General features: G+C 39.9%; 1 protein-coding gene across 1 annotated transcript in view; it reads right to left on the reverse strand.

The window, feature by feature from the left end:
* Positions 1-24,405, reverse strand: part of RALGAPA2 (Ral GTPase activating protein catalytic alpha subunit 2) — a 295,774-nt gene extending 271,369 nt beyond the window's left edge. The window contains exon 1 of the mRNA XM_011371357.2: positions 24,020-24,405. Within this exon, the coding sequence (XP_011369659.1) occupies positions 24,020-24,125 (106 nt within the window). The 5' untranslated portion in view covers positions 24,126-24,405. The remainder of the gene's footprint in view (positions 1-24,019) is intronic.
* Positions 24,406-24,576: the final 171 nt, after the last annotated feature.

Here is a 24,576-nt window from a genome sequence, read left to right on the forward strand (position 1 = left end):
ATTATTTACCCACATATTATCATTCTTATGAGTATAAAATCTTGCCAAGGCATCCTTGAGTGCCTTCCACAGAATGTGCCAGTTCCAATAAAGGTTTTGTTTGTTTTCACTCCAATATAAGTTGCTAACTCATCTACCACTAACTATTCTTGCTAAAGCATGCATGTAGCCTGTTCCTACTCATCACTCATTGGTCAGCTGAAACATACCAGCCCACCCCAAGACTAGGTCAGTGGCTCTGCTATGTGGCCCATAGCCCTCTTCTTCCCCTATCCTAAAACATGTTATTGTTTATTTAATTCCTGATGGAATTCCTGATTTAATTCTGATGGAATGATCTGTCTTCTCTTTTAGAGATACTCCCTACCCTCATAGAACTCCCAGTCTATCTCATACATCACTATGTCCCCCTGCATGTAGCACAGCATTTAGTTCAATATTTTCTTGATAATGATAATGACCACAACTTGTAAACCATTAGATCATAGGCCTACAAAAATCAAAAAAAAAAAAAAAAAAAAAAAGCCTAACCCTCCTTCAAATCCTTGAGTCTATCAAGAGAGAAATTTTATTCCTCTACTAAGGACTCCCAATTTCTGTCTGTAGCCCTGACACACCCACCACAATCCCCTACCCCTCAAGCTCTACTCTCCCAGCCTTTGCCAGCTGGATTTCTCCATATGAGGTCTAAAAGCCTTCTCTAATTAAACATGTCCTAAGGAAAGTACTGTTTTCTCCACTCAAATGCTGATCTCCCCACCCAGCTGCTCAAGCCATAATATAGACATCATCCTGGGTTCTTCTTAGTCTTTCACAGCCCATCTCCTGTGTGTCAGTTTCATCGCAAATATGTTCCAGCCTTGGGCCGCTTCTTGCCCTCCACAGCCCTGCCTGGCATATATCACCATGAATCCTCGCCCAGGCTGCAACCATGTCCACTGCCTGGGCTCCCTACTTCTAGTCTTCACCTCTGTAGTCTCCGCACTGCAGTCAACAGGAAAATTTCATAATGTAAATCAAATCAGATAATTCCTTTACTCAAAACCTTCCAATGGCCTCTAGTAGTACTTAAAATAAAATCCAAACTCCTTACCATGGCCTATAAAGCCCTGCATGATTTCCTCCATTCAATGCCAATTTTATTTCATATCACTCTCTCTTTCACACCCTACACTCTAGTCACTGTGACTTTTTTCCATTCTCCAAACTTTCCAAACGTGTTCCCCACTTGGGCACCTCTAGTATGTTGCCCCCATCCCTGATCTTCATATAGCTCATTCCTTTACATCCTTCAGAACTTAGATCACACAAATTGACAAAGCGTCCTCATATGTCACTCTTCACATTTCATCCTATCACCCTGCCTTCTTCCTCATAGACTCTGCAATGGATCGACTACTGACTGCTCACCAGCTGGGCTTCACAGGATGCAAGCAAACAATTTCCCTGGCATCAAGGATGTGGTTGCACTGATCCAGCAAGATGGCACAGAAAGGTTACTAGACAACCAATGACTCCCCCATCTCCTTTGGGCCTCCCTCCTCTCTGAGGGAGATACAGAAACATCACCTGAACAAAGAGGGTCCTGGTCAAGGCTGAGGAGCCCTCATACAGACTGAGATGCTTTCATGAAGCCAAAAGTCCAGGTAACAGCCACCTTCTTCCTCAGCCGTTCACTATCTTTCTTGTGAATGAGGCATGGATGGTGCTGGGCTTAAAAATACTAACCAATTAGATCCCTTCGAGGTAACCCAATACACACTGAAACTAAGAGCATAATATCTGTAATGTAACTCAGTTTATTTACATGTGTGAGAACTCCTTATTAGTCTGGGCATCCTATTCATGTGAATCCCGCCTACAGCACTTAAGATTAGTTTAAATTATCTCATTTACTCATTTACTTCTTTGTTGATTGGCATCCCACCAGAATAGAAGCTGCATAAGGACAGGAATCTCATCTGTTTTGTTCACTACTATATTCCCAGCCCCAGGAACAGAGCTTGGTACTCAACACATATTTGTTAAATGTATAAACAAAAACTAAATATCAAATATTTTATATCTCTAATTAAAAATTCAGGATGATTCTTTGATTTGTCTTATTTTTAAAAACTCATCAGATGAATATTTATAAAGTAAGTATAAATCATGAAGAAGGCAGCCACAGGCACTGGAATTTGGCCTCCTGCAATAGGGAATATAAGTATCGAAGGGCTGCTTTTATAATAACACTAACTTCAAGAAGTATAGAGATATAGTAGGAAAATTTTGTTCAGGAGAAAAAACAAAAACAAAACACTATGACTAGAAACTTCCTTTAGACAGACATTCCTCGCCCATTCATTCAGAGATTACTGAGTCCTTAACCCAAACTAACTAGCCCTGAGCCAAGTAGGAGATTTAAAGAGAATAAGACACAGGGCTCTCAAGGGTTCACAGGTAAACAAACAAGTAACAGAAAAGGCACCACGACTGAAGCTTATGCAGGGCATCAAAGCACAGAGTGGACAAGGCCACTTGAGGAAGTTGGGAATATTAATAATGCTATACATTTGTGCTTTAAAAACACTTTTATGAATTTATTTTATTTGACCCTCATCACAACTCTGTGAAGTAGATGGGGCAGGTGTAAACAAGATAAAGAAACCTCAGGTTCAGGATCTTATGTGACCTGTCCAAGGTTACACAGCTAGTCAAGATGTGGGCAAAACTCCTGTCCAGGTCTTCCAACTCAAACCTGAGCTATACAAAGGCCTCAGTGATAAGTGGGAATAAATCGGACTAGAAATCAGGTCAAGAATATAAAGAAATTAGTCATCACCTTGGGGATGTAAGTGCAGCAGAGCCAGACTGGAAAAAGAGCAGGAAGCCAAGAAGACAGGAAACAAACAAGAGAGAAGAGAGTGGCACTAAAGATGGGAACGGCCAATTTCCCCAAGAAGGATCTTATGGTAATCTCTTCACAGCCTTGTGGGGGCCAGTAAGGAAGAAGGAGGGAAGACAAGTCTTGAACTGAGGCAGGAAAGTTAGCCTAGGGACGTTCTCCCCTCCCTTCAAGGATGCTCCTCTGGAATTTTTCCTTAAACCCTTCCTCAGCCCTCTACCTGTTTTGACTCCAAACCTGAGATTCCAGCAGTGAGAAACAAGCCAAAGTCAGGAGACAGGATAGATAACCTTGGGTTGCCCCATTCCCCTCCATGTGGTGTGAAACAAGCCAAGACCCAGAGGCAGATGGATAGCCTTGGGACATCCCCCTCCCCTTCAGGATAGGCTCTGGAGTCTTTCCTATGTCCTCATCTTTTGTTCAGTTTTGGCTTATCTAATATCATTATAATACTACCTGTATTGCAAGTACCTCATCTCCACCTTCCTTACTCCCCCCACCCCCACCCAAGAAAATAAAGCCTGTAATCCAGACAGTTTGAGGCAACTCTCAGAGTTTGCGGGCACTTTTCTCTTAAGTGTGTACTTATGCTTTAATAAAGCTTGCACTTTTCTTGCGCTATTTGTTGTGTTCTCAAAAATTCTTTCTCGTGGCACAAGAACCTGGTCACTAGAGCTCTGGATTGGGGTCCCATTTTGGACTTCTGCCCTGTCAAGCTCTCTGGCATCAGAACTATAGAGCCCAGATTGTGAAGTGCCTTTGAGGTGATAATTTTCAGTTCATCTGGCACACACACTAGCACACTGCCATATTATAATCACAAAACTCAGGGGAGTATATTCATACTAACCAGAGAAGTAACAGTAGATAGCTTTATAGAGCTAGGGGTCATTCCCGAAGTTTTAAAGAAATCCCCTTTAATTTCTCATTCTCCTTCACCACCAACCAATAGCTAATAAACTGCTTCTATTATTTTCCCATAATATCTCGAAAAAAAAAAAATCTATATTCCACACCAAAAGCTCCCACCCTTTTGTTCAGCTAAACCTCTTGTTGACATTGCTCCACACACAGCTGAAAGGCAATAGCAAACTATTGTTCAGGGCAAAACCTTTGGAGAAGACTTCCTATGTTCAAGTCCAGAACCTACAGGATTTGAGACAAGTTATTTAAATACCCTATCTGTCCCTCAATTTCCTCATCTAAGAAATGCGGCTAATAGTGGTTCATGTATCATAGGACTGTGGTGATGATAAAATGAGCATATGCAAAGTGTGTCAGTCAGCATTATGTAAATGCTAGTTGTTTTACAATTACCTAGCTCTTGACCTAGGCCATCTCACTAGGTGCAAATAGGTAACCCACTAGGTAACCCAGTTTCACCTATCTGTGAAGCCAGAAAACTCAATGACTCATGAAACACACTTAATGAGATGATCCCTTATTAAATGGCCCTTAACCCCAATACAGCAGAAAGCACTATCAATAAACATACCTATGAAACCATTGGGATTATCCCTTCACATATAATCCTTTTCAGTAGCAATTCTACTCCTTTTTAGCTGGGAGGATCATAATAAAGCCTCACAAAAACCTGTTCAGCAGATTGCTGGAAGTACCTAAGGAAGGGAAAACGTCCTTATCCTGCTGGAGAGCCCCAGTGGACTCCATCAAGAGAAAGAGCTCAGTTCGGCTCCTCCCATTAGGGAATGACCCCCTAATCCTCCCATTCCCTCCACTCCCCCACCCCAGAGTGAGAGCTATCTCAGCCATAACTACCCATCTGTGTGAAGATGAAGACAGTGTCATTTGCTTTTTTACTCAAATTTCCTAAAGGCACTTGAAGGCAGGTGATAGGGAAACTGGATAAGTGAAAAATTCAAGGTGAACTTGACAACCTAATAAAACATCATTTAGAAAACTGATAATAAGAGAAATAAACTAGTCAGACACAAGACAGAAAACGGTGACAAGGATGAATGTCGTTAGTAATGCACTGTTACTTAACGGCTAATATGATTCTGGTGATTTCACCTTTTTACAATGGCCCAGGTCCCTGACCTCTTTCCATCTCATGGTAGTTTGTAAAAACATCACAAATTATTCCTTCTCTTCATCTACCACACTGATTTGGGGCTGAATCGCCTGACTTGTTTTAGCCAACTGGTCATCAGAAATATGGAGAGTCTCAGGTAGTCTCTGGTCCAAGGGAAATGAGGAAACATATAGAGTGGAGCTGTACTCAACCCACAATAGACCCAATCCCAGGCAACCTGCAGCTAGAGGCAGAATGACTCCAGGCAATACAGATGAGTGAGAGAGAAAAATAGATGCTTGTTATATAGTAAGGCCTACATAAGCTGTGAAGTTTGGGTGGATTGTTACGCAACATTATTGTTGAAATACTGGTGGGGAAGAAGAAACTTGTCACTAAGCAGCTTCACTGGCCACGAGAGCCAGAAAGCCCATGAAGAGGCACCTCCAAGTATAACACATCAGCACCTCCCTTAAAGAAGGAAAAGCAGGGTGGCTCCATAGTGTAGTGGTCAGCACGTCTGCTTTACACACAGAAGGTCCTGGGTTTGTGCCCCAGGTAGAGCCACAGACCATACCCCAGGTGCACCAGGCCCCCCCCCGGGTACACCAGGCCCCCCAAGTGCGCCGAGGGCACCAGGCCCCAAGTGCACGCTGCAAGAGCGTGTGGGAGGAGATGCTCTGCCTTCAGAGATTCAGTTCTTAAGGGAAAATGGCAACATCCATAGGTCAGGGGTAGAAGGGGGAGGGGAGATTAAAGAGAGGAAGCAAAAAAAAAAAAAAAAGGAAAAGCAGAAAAAAGGGATTAGAGACTGCCCACAGATACAAACTTTCAGTCAACTGTGACATGTGCTAAGCAGCCTGTAGGCAGGGACGCCTTTTCCTGACATGAGCCAGTAGGTTTTAGAACCTCCTGTATATGCAGGGCTGTGCCAAGGGCAGGTACATGACCTGGAGATTACCTAGTGAGGAGTTAAAGTTAACACAATGAAGCCCTTTCAAGACTCAGCAGGTAATCAGGTCATAAAACAGAAAGTATGCTGATTATGCTTCAACTTGAGAATAACACTTGTACCATCATCATTATTATTAAAGAGAAATTCACATCTGAAAAATGAATATATAAACAGATCTAAAAATGTTCCCTGTACTGATTATATGCAAATACAAAATCTTCATGTGGATGGAAATACAAACTTACACAGCAGCTGAAAGGCTCCAGCCCCAGTGTATCAGGGTTCTGAAACATGAGATCTGGACAAAGATGTGATGGGGGAAGAGGATGAATTTAGAGATGTGCCTACTCATTCCCCAAAGTCAGCTGGCAGGTAAGAACACCTCACACCCCACCAGGTAAGGTTATAAGATTTCTTCAAAGCTTTAGGACCAAAAGATCAAACTCCACTCTACAAAAACACTTTTTCTAATGCCATGGACACTTCAAATTTCAGAAAAACTCTCTCAAGTGCCATGTTTTCATCCATATCTACTTTTAGGTATAAACATCACTGGGTATATTTGATGTGGGATTACTCCTAGAGTCATCCAGAAGTTAAGTACTGTACTGAAGATAACTCTTACTCCACCCCACTCCACTGGAGTGATGGGAGGTCCTCCTCTTGCTCCGCCCAAGACACTCAGACCCTCCTCCGAACTTCCTCACCACAAACTGCTAAAACTCAAAAAGGAAACTGTAATTAGATGTGATAATGGGCCACACCCTAGGCACATACCAGGGAAGTTCCCTCAGGGCTTATACTCTGGTTTCCATCCATCTCCCTGAAAATCCAAGCTTCCCACATGACCCTGGCTCTATCACTTCCATACAGCTCTGGGCATCATCTAATCTCACCCCAGCTTCCTAACCACGGCCCTTTCCTCCCTATGTAAAATAAAGCTCACCATATCCCCTCTCCTCCACCACATCCCTAAAGGTTCCCTTTCCATTCTGGCTCTACCTGAAACCTGGCAGTCCCCTAGGAACATTGCTTCCCTGCAGACTGTCAGGTAAGCATTTCATTTCCTCTACACCCACACACACTTGGCCTAAAATGACCTAAATGTCCTCTCTGCTCACAGACTATAATATCCAGATTATTCTGATGCTCCCCTTTCACACACAAAATGCTTCTGTGCTGTTCACACCATCAGTCTAGACATCAACCAGCCTCACCAACCCGAGTTGTACACAGTCTTTCATTCACCCTTGCATGCTCTCAGGAAGATTTCCAGGCCTGGCTCACCGTCTTTCTCTCCATAATTCGTGTTGATTTCTACATTTATTTAAATGATGCCTGACTTCCTTATCGCTAATGAGGTTGTCCTCCACCTCCCAGGCCCAAAGTCATATCCTTGACCCAGTCATTACTTATAACCATCTCACCCCCAAGGTCTCCATTTCAATTCACCCTCCTTCCACCTGATATTTCTTATCTTTCCTGCTCACTCCTTCTAGAAACCTAATTCCAAACACTCTTCAACCCTACTGGGTCCTTGACCCCACCATCTTGTCATAATTTATGATCCCCTCAATTCTTCACTTCTTTTTTTTTCCTAACCTAGTTTCCACAGCCCATTTTTTAAATCAGCCCTTTCATTGTCCCTCAGTCCTCTCCCTTTTCCCTTCCATAATATTTATTCAATAAAATCCCAGTCTCAGTTTCAACCTTGAATCAACAGAAAGTATTTATTTGAGCACAGAGTATGTGGTAGGTACAAAAGATTTTTTTTTAATTGTTGTTTTAAATATTGAATATATGTGAAAGAATAAGTTTGTATATATGTAATTTATGATGTATAATAGTAAAACCAACACTTTAAACCCACCCATCCACCCAACCATCCAGGCCAATCAGACTTTTGTCCCACCCACTATGCTAAGGAGTTCCACACTGTTAATCCAATTTTCAGTCCCTTCCAGAGCCAACAGCTGCTATACAGTTACCAAGCACTACTAGCCTGGCCCAGCAGAAGGAAAAGACTAGTGCTCTCAGAATACTTTTGGAAACATGCTGGGGCCTAAACTATATATTCCTTTTAGCGTCACTGATAGTTGTTTCTTACACACATTACAGCTATGTTATACATACCAATTATACTGTTTTAATTTTTTAAAATTTTCCCTAAAAATATGCATATATTCAAAATTTTATCATAATCGAACATTTATTTCCATAGGTGTTCTCCACAGCATTCAAACTAAAAAGTGAGAGTGGCCTGGAGCAGAAACTGCCTTCCTCCCAGCTCCCTCACCCCACCCTCCCCAACAAAGCCATGCCCTTTAGGGAGGTTGGCCCGTCCCCAACCAGCTCCAGGAGATGAAACCTGATGCTGCTCAACCAATTATGTAGGCAACATGCCTCTTGTCAGTGAAGAGTTTAGGCTCGAGCCTGTGACCCAACATTAGTCGATAAGAAATGGGAAGAATTCTGAGGGAGATGTCTGGAAAAGATAAATTGTTCTTAAAGGAACACAAAAAAGTATTTCCTTTTTCCTTGCCTTAGACAACAATGTTCTATCTGGGTGCAGTACTCGTAACAGCTGCTAGCATTTTGCCACTCTGAGGACAAACTTGCCACATTGAGGACACTAAGGACAGCAAAGCAGAGAGAGTCTGGACTATCGAGGTCACTAAACTGCTGAATTAGTTGACTCTGGGACCACCCTATCTCAGGACTGCTTTTTATAGGAGAAAAGAAAATGATCATTTATATTTATATTTGGGTTCTCTATTACCTACAACTAAAATATCCTTATAGATACTGAAATAAAATCTGACAGTAGAAAAGGAAACAAATACTAGCATAATTGAAAAGATTATAAAAGTTACATTCATCCTACTTCATTTCCTAAGATATATTATTTTCATTTCCTTATATAAAATAAACTAGATGTAGAAAGTAAAATTCTTAGAAGTCAGAAAGATATCAACATTTTGTTATCTAGGGCTGACAGTCCATGTGTAAAGGTAATTCTGTATATACTCCAAATATCTAGAGCTAGAGTTTTAAAAAGTAGAGGTATTCTTATTTTAAACATTTTTGACACACTTATCTAATACAGGACTCTAAAACTTTGTTTTTATCAGAGATATCAAGTACCAATACAATAAAACACAATATATACACCAATGAAATATAATGTTCAAATCAAATGTGTTTTATATATATTTTAATATATTCATTCATTCCTTTTGTAGGAATCAAGTTTCATCAGACTTTTTAAGTCAATGAACAATTTCTTCTACTTTTCTTGATCTGAACTGGGGATAACCTATATTATAGTCAAAACCACTCACTAGGGAAAAAAGTCAGAGAAAGAAATAAAATAGATAACGCATGAGATAAATGATGACATCTAAACCTCCATTTTCAGCAACTAAGGAAGCAGAAAAGTGGTGATGAGGGTAGAGAGAGCCAACTCACTTTAGCAAATAATTATTATTAATAATTATAATAAAAGCTTACAAAAGAGCTTTGTATATAATAACTCAAGTAAACTTTCAACAGCTCTGGTAAGCAGTTACTGTCTCTATTGCCAGTGAAAGGTCAGAGAGGTTAGGCCATTACCAGGACTCAAATCCAGGCAGTCAGGCTCTCACACTGCTCATCTAATTAAGTCAACATTAACAGAATGTAGTAAAGGATGTACAGGAAAGCATAATTGGAAATACAATTTTTTAAAAGTACATAAGAGAGATCTGGTAGAAGTCACAGAACTAAATGGTTACGAAATCCAAAAGAGAACCTAGAAATAGGTTTATTTAGGACACCAGAGCCAGCTTGCCAGGGGAATGACCTTCCTCCTGGGCAGGTAAAAAGAGTGGCCTATCTGTGAAATTAACTCACAGCAAAGAATGAAATAGCCTTCCCCAAAGAGCTCTCTTTACCTCCAGAAAATCATCATACTGTCCCCTACCCTGTCAGCAGTCACAAACACTGTCATATCTGCTGTATCCCATACACAAGAAACCAAAGACCCTCCTGGTTGCTGGGCAGCCACTCTTCTCACTCCCGGGCCACAATCTGGGAAGGCCTGAAACTCACGGCCTGAAGAATGGTGGTGGATAATTTGTTACTGAGTCCAATGGAACAAGATATGGCCATTCAAGTATAATGCAAGTCTTCAAATACCGATGTGGAAAATGTCCAAGGCATGTTAAGCCAAAACTATAATGTTAGACCATGTATAAGGACTATTCACATAAAACTGTGTTTATGTGTGTGCACATACAAGACAGAAAGCGAGAGCTAGAGAGAACTAAAGAGAGAAAACAATGCACATAAACAAAAGCAAGCATAGAAAGCATGTTTACCGAAATTTTATCAGCGGTTATCAGGAGACTGCAGAATTTGAAGAGCTTTTTCTCACTTAAATTATTTTTTTATTCATATTATTCAAATGTTTTTAATGAGTACACAAAACTTTATAACCAGAAAAAAACTATAAAGCTATTTTTCATTTGGGGAAAGAAAAAACTCCCCAAGTATTTCAAAAAGAGAAAATATCTGACTACCATAAAAGAGAACTCAGCGGACATAGCACCAGGTCATAATTTTCTACAAACTTGTCTTACTTTTCGACTCTGAGGAATACTCAAGATCCAAACAACATATAAAATAGTACCTTTGCCAAAACTAAAATGCCCTCAAAATAGCAAATAACTTAAATTTCCTCAGTCCAACATCGTAATCAAACTTCTTCTGTAATAATACATACATTGTACATAATGCCTTGTAATGACCTAGTTATAAAGGACTTTTGCTATCTTTAGGGAAAGCTATGTTTCTCTAACTGTCATTTACTGAAAACTTTAAAAAAGTCAGAGCCAAGCGGGAAAAAAAATGTCTCTGTCCAGCCATTCAATAGCTTGCACTGAGTGGGAACAAGCAAATGTGTGACACCTCTAAATGCAAAAATGTGATGAAATTTCCAATCATGAGAAGATTCATTTACAATACTGGGTAGCCTTACACACTGCTTAAACCTGGTATTGATTATCAACTACAAGAACAGAATCCCCTTCAGTGCACACTCAGCAACATTGGTTCATAAAAAGCACATGTCATCAATTAACACAGAGCCAAAGATCAAGACTCCCTCAGGCCTTTCCATTAAGTAACACAATATAAAACAAAAGTGGTTCTAATTTATCTGGGTACCTGAAACGGGGCCAGTCTGCAGCATTTGCTGCCTTTTGCAATAATTTGTACAGATAAATTAATATTGTACTGACCCATAATATTGTACTGAACATTTTCCTGTGTTCTTTTTCAGCTACTGGCAGATCCCCATTTTTTGTCAACGTCGCAGGCACTTATTAATGTATCTGCTCTTTGCCTCTGACTAGAATTTGGGGTAACATAGCAAGCCCATCTCTAAATTGTTACAAGCTGGGCCACTGTGTGGGCCCCATTACATGGCCTACTGCATTCCAGCTCTGCTATCTCACTGGCCAGTGTTGTTCCTAACCTGTCTTCCTATCACTATTCATTGCTACAAGGCATGTGTGCCTTGTAGCAATGAATAGTGATAGGAAGGACACAGGCATGTGTGCCCCATCTTCCTCAAAACCTGTGCCTGCTATGGCTGCCACAGCCACTCCTCTCCTCCAGCACCACTTCTTTCTCTTCCCTCTTTTGTCTCCAGTCACTGTTCAGTTTTGGGGCAAAGTATATGACTTTATATAAAGTAAGCCAAAGAAAGCTTTCTTAACAAGTAAGCTTGTGGTCAGAAAACCAATCTCTGGTAGGCTAGCCAAGCAAGTCTAGTCACCATGTGTGAACCTCAGTGATTCCTCTATACCTAAAGATCAGACCTAAAGATCTACTCATGTCACTCCCTTGCTCTTAGCTCCCCATCTCACTGAGGCCACCTGGTCTTACCCTTACTTTCCCTCTCACCCCAGCTCCTTTCTCTAACTCCCACTCCTCCAACTCTATTAACTTCCATGAGATTCCTGAGCCTATTATGACTCAAAATATTTACACCTACTGTTCTCTCTTAGAATGCTACTACTCCCAGAAATAATCACAAAGTTGTTCCCCACTTAACCCAGGTATTGGCTGTAAATCCCTCTTCAGAGAGGCCTTCCTTCCCTGATATTGCTATCTAGACCAGCGCACACACGCCCTTATCAAACTTCATTTTTCTATAAACATTATCTGAAATTATATTATATATTTGTTTTTTATTTGTTTATTGTCCATCTGCCCTAACAGAATAATCTCATAAAGCTGAGATTCATTTGGTGCATAGCAGGTACTCAGTTACTATTTGTGGAATGACTTGAAATCAATACACATGGTTTAACCTAGACTCAAAGACTAGTCAATCCATTCATTTAAAAGGTAACCCTTACTTCCCTCAAATTATATAATCTTGAATATAACTCCTATAGTCTTAAGTAGAATTTACAGAATGTCATTTAAGGTTTTTTTGGTGATCTAGGATTATTAACACAAAAGTCAATGAATTTTACACCTTGTGGTATACATGGGCACAAGCAGAGAAATAAGCACTGCTGTTTTGTGTGGAAATGCATCAGAAAGTCTTTCTAGAACTACTTTCTCAGAAATATATGAGCCGGAACAAGAGTCAGTCAACAGAAACAGGGAAGTGATCCAGGCTGGCCAATTAAGAGTACCCCATCTCCCTCATTCAGTGATTGGTACAAGAATGGACACATGACCCCAATAGGGCCAATCGGAATGGTCTCAGGAACTGGGGTGGGCCCTATGGTAGGGGCCACACTGTTCTCAAGGGTCACTAGCATTCAGGGACCATTTCTCCTACACCTTGCAGAATCAGCCTGGGAATGAAGCAAAGGCACAGAAAACAAACACAGAATCAAGAGTAAAGAGGAGTATTCTCCACCAAAGGGGAGGTGGGAAAAAAGAAAGTAAACATCAGAATGGGTGAATGTCCCAGATACTATTTATAGCCCTGTCAACATTCATAGTTCAGGCCAAACATCCCCCTTAGACTAGCTGCATATGTCATTAAACTCCATCTTTTTTAGTTTGTTTGAGCTAGGTTTTTGCTACTTGCAACCAAGGGTCCTGACTAGTACGAATATGCTCTCAACACATACTATCATTCTGGTAGAACAAAATAATTAAGCAAAGCAAAAAATAAAAAATAAAAAATAAGCCCCGTTTGGTTACACACACACACATACACACAGGTGGTTGCAAGGGGCTAGCGGGAGGAAGGAATAAGAAGTAACCTGCTTAATTGTTACTTCTGTTGGGGAGATGAAAATGTTTTGGAACTAGATAGAGGTGGTGGTTGCACAACATTGTAAAAGTACTAAATGCCACTGAATTGTTCACTTTAAAATGGTTAATTTTACATTATGTGAAATTCGCTTCGATAAAAAATTTAAACATACAAATAATGCTGTAATGCATTTCTTACAGAGTCTTTAAGTACATCCATCATAGAGGAAACTGGGTCAAATGATATGCAAATTTTTAAGACCAATGATACATATCAACAAATTACTTTCCAAAAAGATCATACCAAATTATAGGTCTATCAAAGGTGTGATGGAGAGCTAACATAGTCTATTATTAGGGGAAAAAAAGAGAATAGCAACTTTGCTAATATAATAGGTAAATACATCCTAATCTGTAAATTCATATGTCTTAGATTATTACTGAAAAATCACATTTAAAACACTGGATCCTAACATTTCTTCATTTGTAACTTACGTATACATGTATTTTGAACATTTATTTATTATCATTTTTCCTATTAATATGTAGGAATCCTTTATATACTGAGAATATATAGCTATTTCCTCCCCTATAAGTTTCAAATATTTTTCTAGTTCATATTTACCTTTTGAGTTAAAGATGATGTGTCTATTTGTCTAAGTATTTATTTCTGGAGCAGAGAGAGAAATGGAAACATTCTCTGAAAAAATAAATATCTACAATATGATACACATACACACAAGCACAGAGAAAAACTAAGTGATACTTTACTTTCCCTCCAGGAATTCAGCATAAGCTCTCTTACATCAAGCCTCTCTGGCCCAAACACATCCTCATTTTATCAGATATAAAATCCATGGAATAAAGAGGTCAGCATCGTTTGCACCAGAAACATGACCAGACAGAAATAAAATACATCAATCCCTTTAAAAAGTTTAAAAGAAGCAAAGTACGTAACCAGTTCCCCTTTCTTTGCATGAAGTCTGGAAAATATTAACAAAAATTTCATTGAAAGAATTTTCACCACTAGTTATAAAAGGTCTTTTTGGGGGGATGGTGACTCAGTTTTTGTTTTTGTAAATTTAAAATTTTACAATAGTGTCCTTCCAATTTTGTTTCCATGAAAGAATATCAGGTACTTGCTTAAACTTCACTCAAGCCTGTCTGAATTCACCAACAACTCTATGACCTTCCTGCTGCCTTCTCTCCACATCCCGGTAACGGTATTCCCACTTTTCTCCCTCTTCTCCAGAGAAATAGTCCTTTCTTACAACTATTCCCTTTGAGATCCAAGGGGTGGGTCTGATAATGAGGGCATCTACACAAGGGAGAAGGTTAAAGAGCTCTTTCAGGAGACCTTAATTCATGTCTTAATCTTTATTTTATGATGGGAACTTCTGGCTGGTTAAAACAATCTTTGGGGCAGAAAAGTTTTAGGAATTTTTCAAAACATCCACATAGGTGGCTGCTACTCCCCCACAGGCTTGGATCCATCCATTTAGAAATCACATTTTTTAAAAATAGTTACGTGTTCCAGACTTGGATTTCAAGCTCTGGCATGCCCAATGCTGTGTACAATGCCTGGCACATGGTTGGTTAGATAAAAATTAACTTAATAAATAAGGGCACTCTGGAGCCAGCTGCCTGAGTTCAAATCCTGACTCTGTCATTTACTAGCTGTGTAACCTTGAACAAGGTTCTTAACCTTTCAGTGTCTTACCTGCAAAATGGGGATAATGATATTACCATCCCACTTGGGAGCATTAAATGAGTTAATAAATGTAAAAGTATTTCTGGCAGTGCTTGGCACAAAGAAAGTTATGATTAAATGCTAATTATTATTATTATGAATAAAAAAGTATGTTACCAAGATGAATCAAGATGAACAAGAAGGTCTTCATGTTCTCAATGTACTTATCATTTAGTCGGAGAGATAAGACAGAAACACAAATAAGAATAACACAAAGCCAAAGGCTATAAATGCCAAATGAGAAGTACAGAATGCTATGGGAATTCTGAGGGAAGATCATCTCAGGGCAAAGGGACAAAGAAAGTTTATGTGGAAGATGTAATGTGCTTGTGCTGTCTCCTGGCAGAATTTTAGGTGGCAGGATGGGCAACACCTTCTGGGGAAAGAGATGGAATATTAGTTTGGGTTCTCTGAGAAGCAGACACCAAGAGAGGCTTAGACATACAAGAGGTTAATTGGGAAAACTATATATAGGGTTAAAGGGAAAGACCTGAGAAGGCAGAGAGAGGCTTCAGACCACAATGCATGCCTGACCCCTGTGAAAGAGACAGGGAAGAAAGGAGGGATGCGGAGGAAGAGTCTCACACATCAACACAGTCTGAGAAAGTCTTGGCCAGGGCAATGGGGAGTTCTCAAGCCAAAGCTACCCTTCAAAGGCACCAGGGTCACACAGGAATGGGCTGCATTAGTAGTCCTGCTTGCTCAGTAACTGGCTAGGAGTAGCCCAAGAGAAGCTTAGATTTGGCTAAAAAGTGGTGGTGAATCAAGGGCAGCACTGGAGCTATCAGTCAATATGCTTCCCACAGCAGATCTAAGTGGCACATTCTCATGGCTCCCACAGTCAGGCACAAGCAATGTCACTAGTACCTTATGTATCCTTATGGTTGAGTTCAATAAATATATGCTGCCGCTTAAAATCAAACACAAAACAATATCAACGGGCTCCTTATCTTTTTCAAAAGGGATTTTTTAAAAACTAAACCACAATTGCAATAGCGAAATCAAAGTACATATATAATGTCAAAGATTACAACTAAATGTGTTCAACATTTTCCAGATGTGGTTTCAGTTTCTAAAACAATATAGAAGACATAAAAATGAATATGAAAATCTCTTTTCTAAAAATAAAAGTTAAAATCCTGAAATGAGGATTCAGAACTAACCCAGAAACAAAGCTCTACTAAGAATCTAGAAGACAAATCCTTTATGAACATAAATCCTTTATGAACTGGTTGCTTAAGGCAACAATTTGATCAAATGAGAATATGAAAAAAAAATTTTACAAAAGTACAAAGTGAAATATGAATATGATAAATCAATAGTTAAATCTTATGCGGGTTAAGTCACATTTAAGGAAGACTGGAGAAAATCAAAATTACCCTTAAATGCTAGAGCCACATCCCACAGGGGAGATATTCCCACAGTAAGAAGTATGAAGGAAAGAGGACCACAGAGGACACAGCAAATTCTCTTATCCCATCTTATGTCACTATGGGGCACAAAGTCAATAAGTGGAAGGACAGGCAACATCTGCACTACTTTAAACTGTCCTCGTTATATATACATTTCTCCATTCTGGCCAAGCATTTAATACATAAGCTAATGCATTTATGAGATTACTTCCCAAAAGAACAACAAAAAATCTTAGATTATAATATTTCCTTTATTTTAAGGAAATAAGGGAGCAAAGCATACTCACTCAGTTCCTATCACTACGCAAGTGAGAAAACTGACTCAGTAATTCACTTTACCTCTTACCTTTACAAAGAGAAGCTATTTCATGAGAGCTCCTTCCACATCCCTGTTGTCCAGCACACCATTCTAGCTTCCTCCAAGTGACCTCAGAGGAAGAAGTGCTCCTCTTGTCAAGCCTGATCTCCTGCCCCACATTCTTGATCCCACTGTAGATCACGCTCTTCTCCATTTTTATCCCCTTTCTCTCTATTATTAATTTGCTCTTTTATTAGTCCCTTTTCCTGAATATAAACTGGAATTCCTCCAGGTGTTAAAAAATATTAAAATCGTATCTATGTGTATGTACACACATGCTCACACAAACACTCACATACCCACCTATCCTTGATCTGGAATTTCCCTTTCTCTTCCTGGCATATTAATCTGTACTCTTTCTGTTGCAAGACCCAGAAATACAACTCAAGCACCTAAAGCACAAACAGGGTGTTACCAGAACCCTGTTTTTGAGAAGCTCAGGGGTGGAGATGGCACAGACATGGTGGAACCCCTCGACTCACACAGGGTCCACTGGGCTCTTCTCACTCTCCATCTCACCATTCTGCCTCCCTCTGAGTATGAATTCAATTTGAGGCAGGTACTCTCCACATGGGGAGAGAGATGAACATCTGCAACCCAAGCTACATCATCATGGTTTGCAATCCAGAAGGGTGGAAGCCTTGGTCTCCTGGCATCTACTGTTTCAAATTTGAGAGAGACTAGGACTCCTTCACCACCCACTGAGGGAAGACATCAGATTTGGCTCTGTCCTCTGCTTAAAACTCTTCCCCAGATTCCCACCATCTACCCACACCACAGGATAAAAGTCACTGTACACTTAGCTCTATGGTGGCCATACCATTACCTTTGCACAAGCTCCTCTCTCTATAGTCCCCTCAGCCCCAACTTGTCCACCTGAGAAACTCCTGTATTCATTATTCCAAATCCACCTCAGACACAATCTCCCTCAGGGCACACTGGCAACCCCACCAAGAATCCCTTCTGTCCCTCCTCCTCTGCACCTTGGAACCACCTCTATAGCTGCATCCCACTTCACTGAGGCACTAACATCCCTGTAGTAAATATAGTTGTTTACATATCTGTCTCTCCTACCAAACAGTAAATCTTGGGCTTGTGTATTATTGATCTCTAAAGACACAGCCCTACAGAACACACAACATGCAGTTTTGTGAAACTGCATTTTTTTAAAAACAATCCAAGAACAGGTGTTTACTACATTTATATATTATTTTTAATTTTGCTGTATAGTAACTTATATTCCTTCTTTTAAAAACAATTTTAAAATTTAAATTGAATCAATTTAAGTCAACTTTTTATTTTAAATAAATAATTCTCTACAGTTTTATCTATGGCACTCAGTATGGAGCCTAAAGATCAATACTCTAAATAGCTGGTAGAAGTATTTATTCCCTTCTGCAAACACAGCGCTTACAAACAAAATAAAAATACAAATTATAAAAGCTGATATCAAAATATTCTGGGCCTACCAATTGTCTCTATTCCCAGAATAAAAGGTGGAAGCCAACTTTTTTCAGTTATCTCAAACAACACATCTGAGCTCAATCAGACTTTTATCCCAGGTTCACCTTTCTCACATCAGAAGTCTAGACAATCTCAAGTCCTAGAAACATGGATGGTGTGTTTGCGTTACACATGTGTCCAAAGTTCACTTTACATGCCAGAGGTTGCATATATAAAATGTTAAAATTGATGAAAAAATAGCAAAGGGGATATTATGGCAAAATCACTTTGCTTCAAACAAGGTCAACTGAAAGAGGCCATAATAAGATTGCCTGAAGAGTCTGAAATTACACCTGCCAGCTTTGTTCTAGTTGTAAAGTGTCCATGTAACAAATTGGAAGTTACAAAATAGTTATGGAGATATGAAGTATAGCATAGGGAATACAGTCAATAATAATGTAATAACTACATATAGTGCCAGGTGCATACTAGACTAATTGGGGAATCATTTTGTAAATTATATAAATGTCTAACCGCATGCTATACACCTGAAACCAATAAAAAATAATACTGTCAACTTTAATTGAAAAAAAAAATTAAAAAATCAATAAAATCAACTGTCCACATGGCACTAATGTCCATGCAAATATTCCACCACCTTCTAGGCCTGCTGAGGGCACGAAGAAGTTCATGAACACAAAAAATAGGAGTCTTTTTTGAGCCATGTTCAAATCAAATATTGCCTCAAGTCTCTCTAGAAGACCATGGTAAAAGAGAACAGGAAGAGAGCAGCAAAGCAATATTTTTGGGAAACATACAAAATCTGGTGGGCTTTCATTTATACATTAACGGTCATTCTGGTGGGTAAATATATTTTCTAGTAGGTAAATATGCCTTTGAGTCTGAAAATCAGCAAAAGCACAACATGGGTTTTATAATCATATGAATCCCATCTCTGCCACTTATCATCTGGGAGTTGGTAGACAAGTAGTTACTGACACTGAGCCTCAGTTTCCTCATCTGTAGGTTGAGAGTAGGAACACTACCTTCATCCTTGGTTGTGGGGAGATACAGTAATAAAAAAACATATCATTGTTTTCTATCCTCTCATTAAGCTCCAGACCTGATGTCCTACAACCTCCCAGACATTTCCATTTAGATCTTGCTTTTTTCTCTAAGTCAACACACATAATATCAAACTCATCTTCCCCTGTCATTAGCCAGGATCTCCTCCCAACAATTCTGGTTCTATCCATGACACTCCCATTCTCCCAAACAACTAACACCAATTATCAAATTATAAAAATGTGTTTATTGCTAGTCAGATTACAATGGTAGTTTCGATCCTTGCTGCTGGCAGGGCCAATGGGAACAACACTTAGGAAAGCACTGTGAATCAAGTCATAAACATGCTTAAACCCAGCAACTTGATTTCAGTGGAATCTATACTAAGGTTATAATGCAAAATATAGAAAAAACTGCTTTCTAATGTTTACAGCAGTGTTATTGCTATCAGAGAAAGAAAGAGAGAAGAGCAGGGAGAAGGAAGAAAACAATTTTAGCATCCAAGAAATGGTAAATTAAATTATGGCGTATAGTCTCAACAAATGTTTTAATTAATAAGAATGAAAGGAACAAAACATAGGGAAATGCTAATATTAAAAAAGTCTAAAAGGCAACATTTAAAATTGTAAATGAACTTAAAGCAACAGATGCAGAAAAGGAAATACACCAAAATGTTCTATATTGCTCTATCAATATAGACAGCATTTCTGAGACTATTCTGTCCTTTCTGGTTCCAAAAATTTGGTCCAAACCCTGCTGTCACTTGATTTGACTTGACTGTGGCCTGTGATGCCAAACATCTTTTCTTTCAGATTACTTACTCCTCACCTAGCTTCTGCAAACTTCACTTTCATTACTTAGCTCAGAGGATCACTCCCGCTGCAGTGGTCCTTTATAATCCAAACCCACCTCTCCATTAATGGAACCTCTTATTTCATGCCCTCATCATTTGTCTGTTCCGACATTGCTTGTGTTCAGTGCCACCCCTCCCATCAGCCCCAATACATTTTTCCTGGCCCTGCTGGCGGAGAGAAAGTTTTCAAATCTTATCATCTAGCCTGCTAAGAATTCTCCAAAAAGGTCCTCTCACCTGCAGGATAAGATCTGAGCTGCTAATTCAGGCAAACAATACCCTTTCTAACCTAACCCCAAACCTGCATCAGTTTCTCCCAATCAGGCTACCTACTCCTTTCCTCCCCCGTAATTCCCCCCAGTTCAACTCACTGCCCTGCCCCTAATCCTGGCCTACACAGTACTATAGGTACTTATCTGACACTGTGGATGGCCTCAGGGCCAGGGTCCTAGCACCCGCCTCTTCTCAGTGCCCAACCTTACCCTCACCACTCCCCCACTGGACACAAGGAAGAAGCAAGCTGGTATTCCTCACCGTCCCACATCATTGCCAAGTATATTTCTACCACCAGCTCTTTCACCTTTCCTTAGCCAAAATTGCCTTCCCCCACAACTTTCCCAAATTCTAACCCTGCTCTGTCCAGTATGTAGCCACTAGCCACAAATGGCTACTGAGCAAATGCGGCTAGTCTGAGATGTGCTGTATGTGCATAATACACATCGGATTTCAAAGACTTGGTATAAAAAATATGTAAAAAAAATTAATATTTTATTTTGATTACCTTTTGACATCATATATATTAAATACACGGTGTCAAATAAAATATATTAAAGTTAATTTCACTTGTCTCTTTTTATTTTTTTAAATGTGGCTACTAGAAAATTTTAAATTACACATGTGGTTCACATTATATTTTTATTGGACAGAGCTAATTTAACCATTCTTCAGGGTCCAGCATGAATAAAACCTCCTTCAAGATTCCCCTATCTTTGTGCCATTCTTAATGATCTCTTTTGCCCCCTTGAAATCCTACAATGGAGTCTACCATATAAGCATCTAATTACATAACACATTATTGTTTACTATTACACTTATTCTTCTTTCTATAACAATGCCATTTATATATCCTATTTTGAGACTCACTAGGCACTCAACTTTTAATGCAATATGAAATCTTTGTTGGAGCAAGATAGCAATACACAGTATATTTTCTGTTTTTGTTTTATTTTGTTTGCTCATTTACTTTCCCAATAATAATTGCAACAGGATTGAGAGAACAGGAAGTCGGAGGACCTAATAACTTTCTTCTTCTTCTAACATAATACATATAGACCACTTAGTACATGGCTCAGCCCCTTGTAAGACCTGCCTGTGCCTCAGTTTCTCCTTCTGTAAAATAAAGCTAATAATATCAGGCCACTCTACAATATATAGCCAGGTCAAAGTAGCTAAGCAAGTTCTAATTGGAGTCATTACCACAATACTAAGAAATATTATACTTTTCAGAGCTAATTGTGTTTTTCAGCCAATTGTCTTAAAAACAGACTATTTTTATGAAGAAATAGATAGTTCCCTCACCCAATTATCAAAATAAGAGTGAGGGAACTATCTATTAAAATGCTTGTTCTATCCTATTAATGATTGGAGAGGAAACTGTTAAATGCCTACTCTACTAAAACAGATTATATATCATACTCAAAATAACCCTTACAAGGCAGACATCACCATACACATTTTATGCAGTAGAGAAACTGATGTTCAAAAACAGGCTAAGTAACTAGCCCAAAGTCAGGCAGCTTTGCTGCAAATCCAGGTCAGCGGTATCATCTTTGTATGTAAAAAATGGCATCTTTATTATCATTTGAAAATAAAATGTGAAAGAGTATTATATAAATATACAAATAAAAATACAATAATAATGTCTAAACATTTCCTACAAATCATTTTCTTGATCTTGGTTAACTCCCATCTTTCAGATCAAGAGACTTTTTTTCTAAGTAGACTTTTTCTTAAAGTAGCAAACAAATAGAGTATGTGATGTGGTAGGAACTAGTACATTAAAGTACTATTTTTCTTTAAAGTCTTTAAAGCACAGTTTACATTAAACATTGTGACTAGAATTCTTCAGACACATTTACAAAAATCTAGTCCTATGAATAAAGATTACAGTAATAAAGTAAATGAGGCCATTCCACAAACAAATGCATCAACAAAAAACAATGTACACCTAAGGAAGTATCAAAGAACTCCATGTTACACAACTGAAGTCATAATGAGCTCAATGAAATGATTAAAAAAAATGTTCCTCAAAATAAGATATACATAAAATGAAACCACAATTACACAGCCTTAAAAACTTTCTCAGAATGGTAACAATGTACTATGTATCTCTAAGAAACCAAACTGATCTAGGTTTAATTGATTCTGCCTTTACAAAATGTAGCCAACTTAATCCTGTAGACTTGTATAGAATGAAAGTTCAAATTCTCTACTACAGAAAAAGTCCCAAAGTATCAAATGCTTTAAAATACTGCTTAACTCTCCTTTATCAAAAATGTTCCTGCAGTAGGTGTTAATCAGTCACTACTAAGAACTCCGCACAATGCAACATGTGTGTGCATAGTATTTTACTACAGGAAGTAGAAAGTTCAGTTTACCAAGAACACCACATTTCACTTTCAAAGGTCTTGAAAACTAATCCCTCTAACAGTAATTTACATTTCGTTCCAAACTGAAGATTTCATTTCAAACTGAACAAGACAGTATAATCTTAAGGAATCTGAGATTGTGAAGAACTTCACTTGGCAAAACCAGAGTGTGTGTGTGTGTCTGCGCGCGCGTGTGCACACGTGTGTATGTGTGTGTGTGTGTTTTCCCTTTAGAATTATTCACAGAATATAAATAGAAATAATTTGCAATTTTTAATCTTATGAACAAGATCTTTATTTAAAATTTTCACATATAAAATAAATTATTTTATGCCATATTTCCTCAAGAAACAAACATTAAGACTATGTGCCCTAAATTAGGTGATTTTTGCTCACTTTAAGAATAAAACTGACTTCTAGAAGAAAATATAAGGTGTCCTTTTCTCAGCTCGTAAATACACAAAGTCTGTCTATAGATAGCAAAGATATTCTCATCCTAAACAAAAGACTAAGAAAATAGAAAACAAAACATAGTATAGCAAACCAGCTACAAATCACATGCAGCAGGTGACAGGAAGCCTTATGGACGCTTCGCAACCACAGAGGTGAGCTTCATCACAGGTCAACTGCAGGCCCACTTGGGCTCTGAAAAACCTCCACCCAGCATTCTCATAAAAACGGAAGAAGGCATATAACCACCACTGTCTTCTTGGCAATAAAGGAGAAGCAGCTTCCTTGAACGCAGGAAAGTCACCCCTCCCTCCAAGCAGACACAAGGAGCCTCTATTACACCAAGGACACAAAGAAACTGAAGAAGCCAGACCCAAAATAAAGAAAAAATTTAAAAGAGGGGCATGGAAATAATACAGTGTAATTAAATGTATTCTGGTACCACTTGGAGTCTCAGTCTATTTGGGGACTCAGCCTCAAAAGTAAAAATAAAATTTAAAAGAGGAAAGGGGAGCGAAAGAGAAGACCGTTCAATTAAGTCCGTGCTAGAAATACTTGGGGTCTCAGTCTACTTAGGGTCTCGGACTAAAAACTTAACATTAAAAAACGGGAGGGAAAATGACATTTCAAAAATGCGTGTGCTAGGACCACTTGGGTTCTAGTATTTGCTGGGGAAAGGACAGTCACGCTGTGCTCTGCCTCGAGGTTACCTAGTGAGAATTTGGGGTAAGTTTACACGGAAGGGCGACAGGGCAATGCCCGATTTCTGGGGAACAATACCGAGACCACGGCACTAGGTCTGATGCCTCGCCCTCCCCCCCCCCCCCCCGCCCCAACACGGCCTCGGCATCCCAGCCCTGACCCTGGCCCGGACCTCCGAAGCCCCGGCGCGCGCCTCACCCAGCAGCGCCCGCAGGTGCTTCAGGCGTGTCAGCACGTCCTTCTTGGGGTCCAACACCTTCTGGGTGGACTTCTTCACGTCTCCATGGCTCCTTCGAGAGAACATCCCGCCGCAGAAAGCCCGTACCCCGCCGGCGGGGGACGAGGCTGCTGAGCCGCACGAGTCACTGCATTGGGTCGGGGCCGGCGCGTGTCGCGCGGGCCAACTCGCAGTCCCCTTCCCCGCCGCCGCAGCCGCTTCAGCAGTGGCTCCGCCGGGAATCGCGAGGGGAGGGGCAGGAAGGCGGTGTCAAAGAGAAACGGACCGCCCCGCCCCGCGGGAGGTGCCAGTCGGCCCCTAGGGCGCGGCGCACGTGTGCGCGGTCCGGAGCCTTCTCAGGGGCGCGCCCGGAGCGCCCAGCCAGCGCCGCGAATCACAAAGTACCTTGCGCTACGTACACGCCGTACTATAAGTCCCGGGATGCACCGCGATAGACCTGTCCAATCAGACTGGCAAGACTTTGGCACAATGGGAGTCAGCAGGCCGGCTCTAAGCACCTTCTAGCTTCCTACCCCGA

The sequence above is a fragment of the Pteropus vampyrus genome, unplaced genomic scaffold (genome assembly GCF_000151845.1).
Source record: "Pteropus vampyrus isolate Shadow unplaced genomic scaffold, Pvam_2.0 Scaffold7, whole genome shotgun sequence".
Taxonomy (NCBI): Eukaryota; Metazoa; Chordata; class Mammalia; order Chiroptera; family Pteropodidae; genus Pteropus; species Pteropus vampyrus.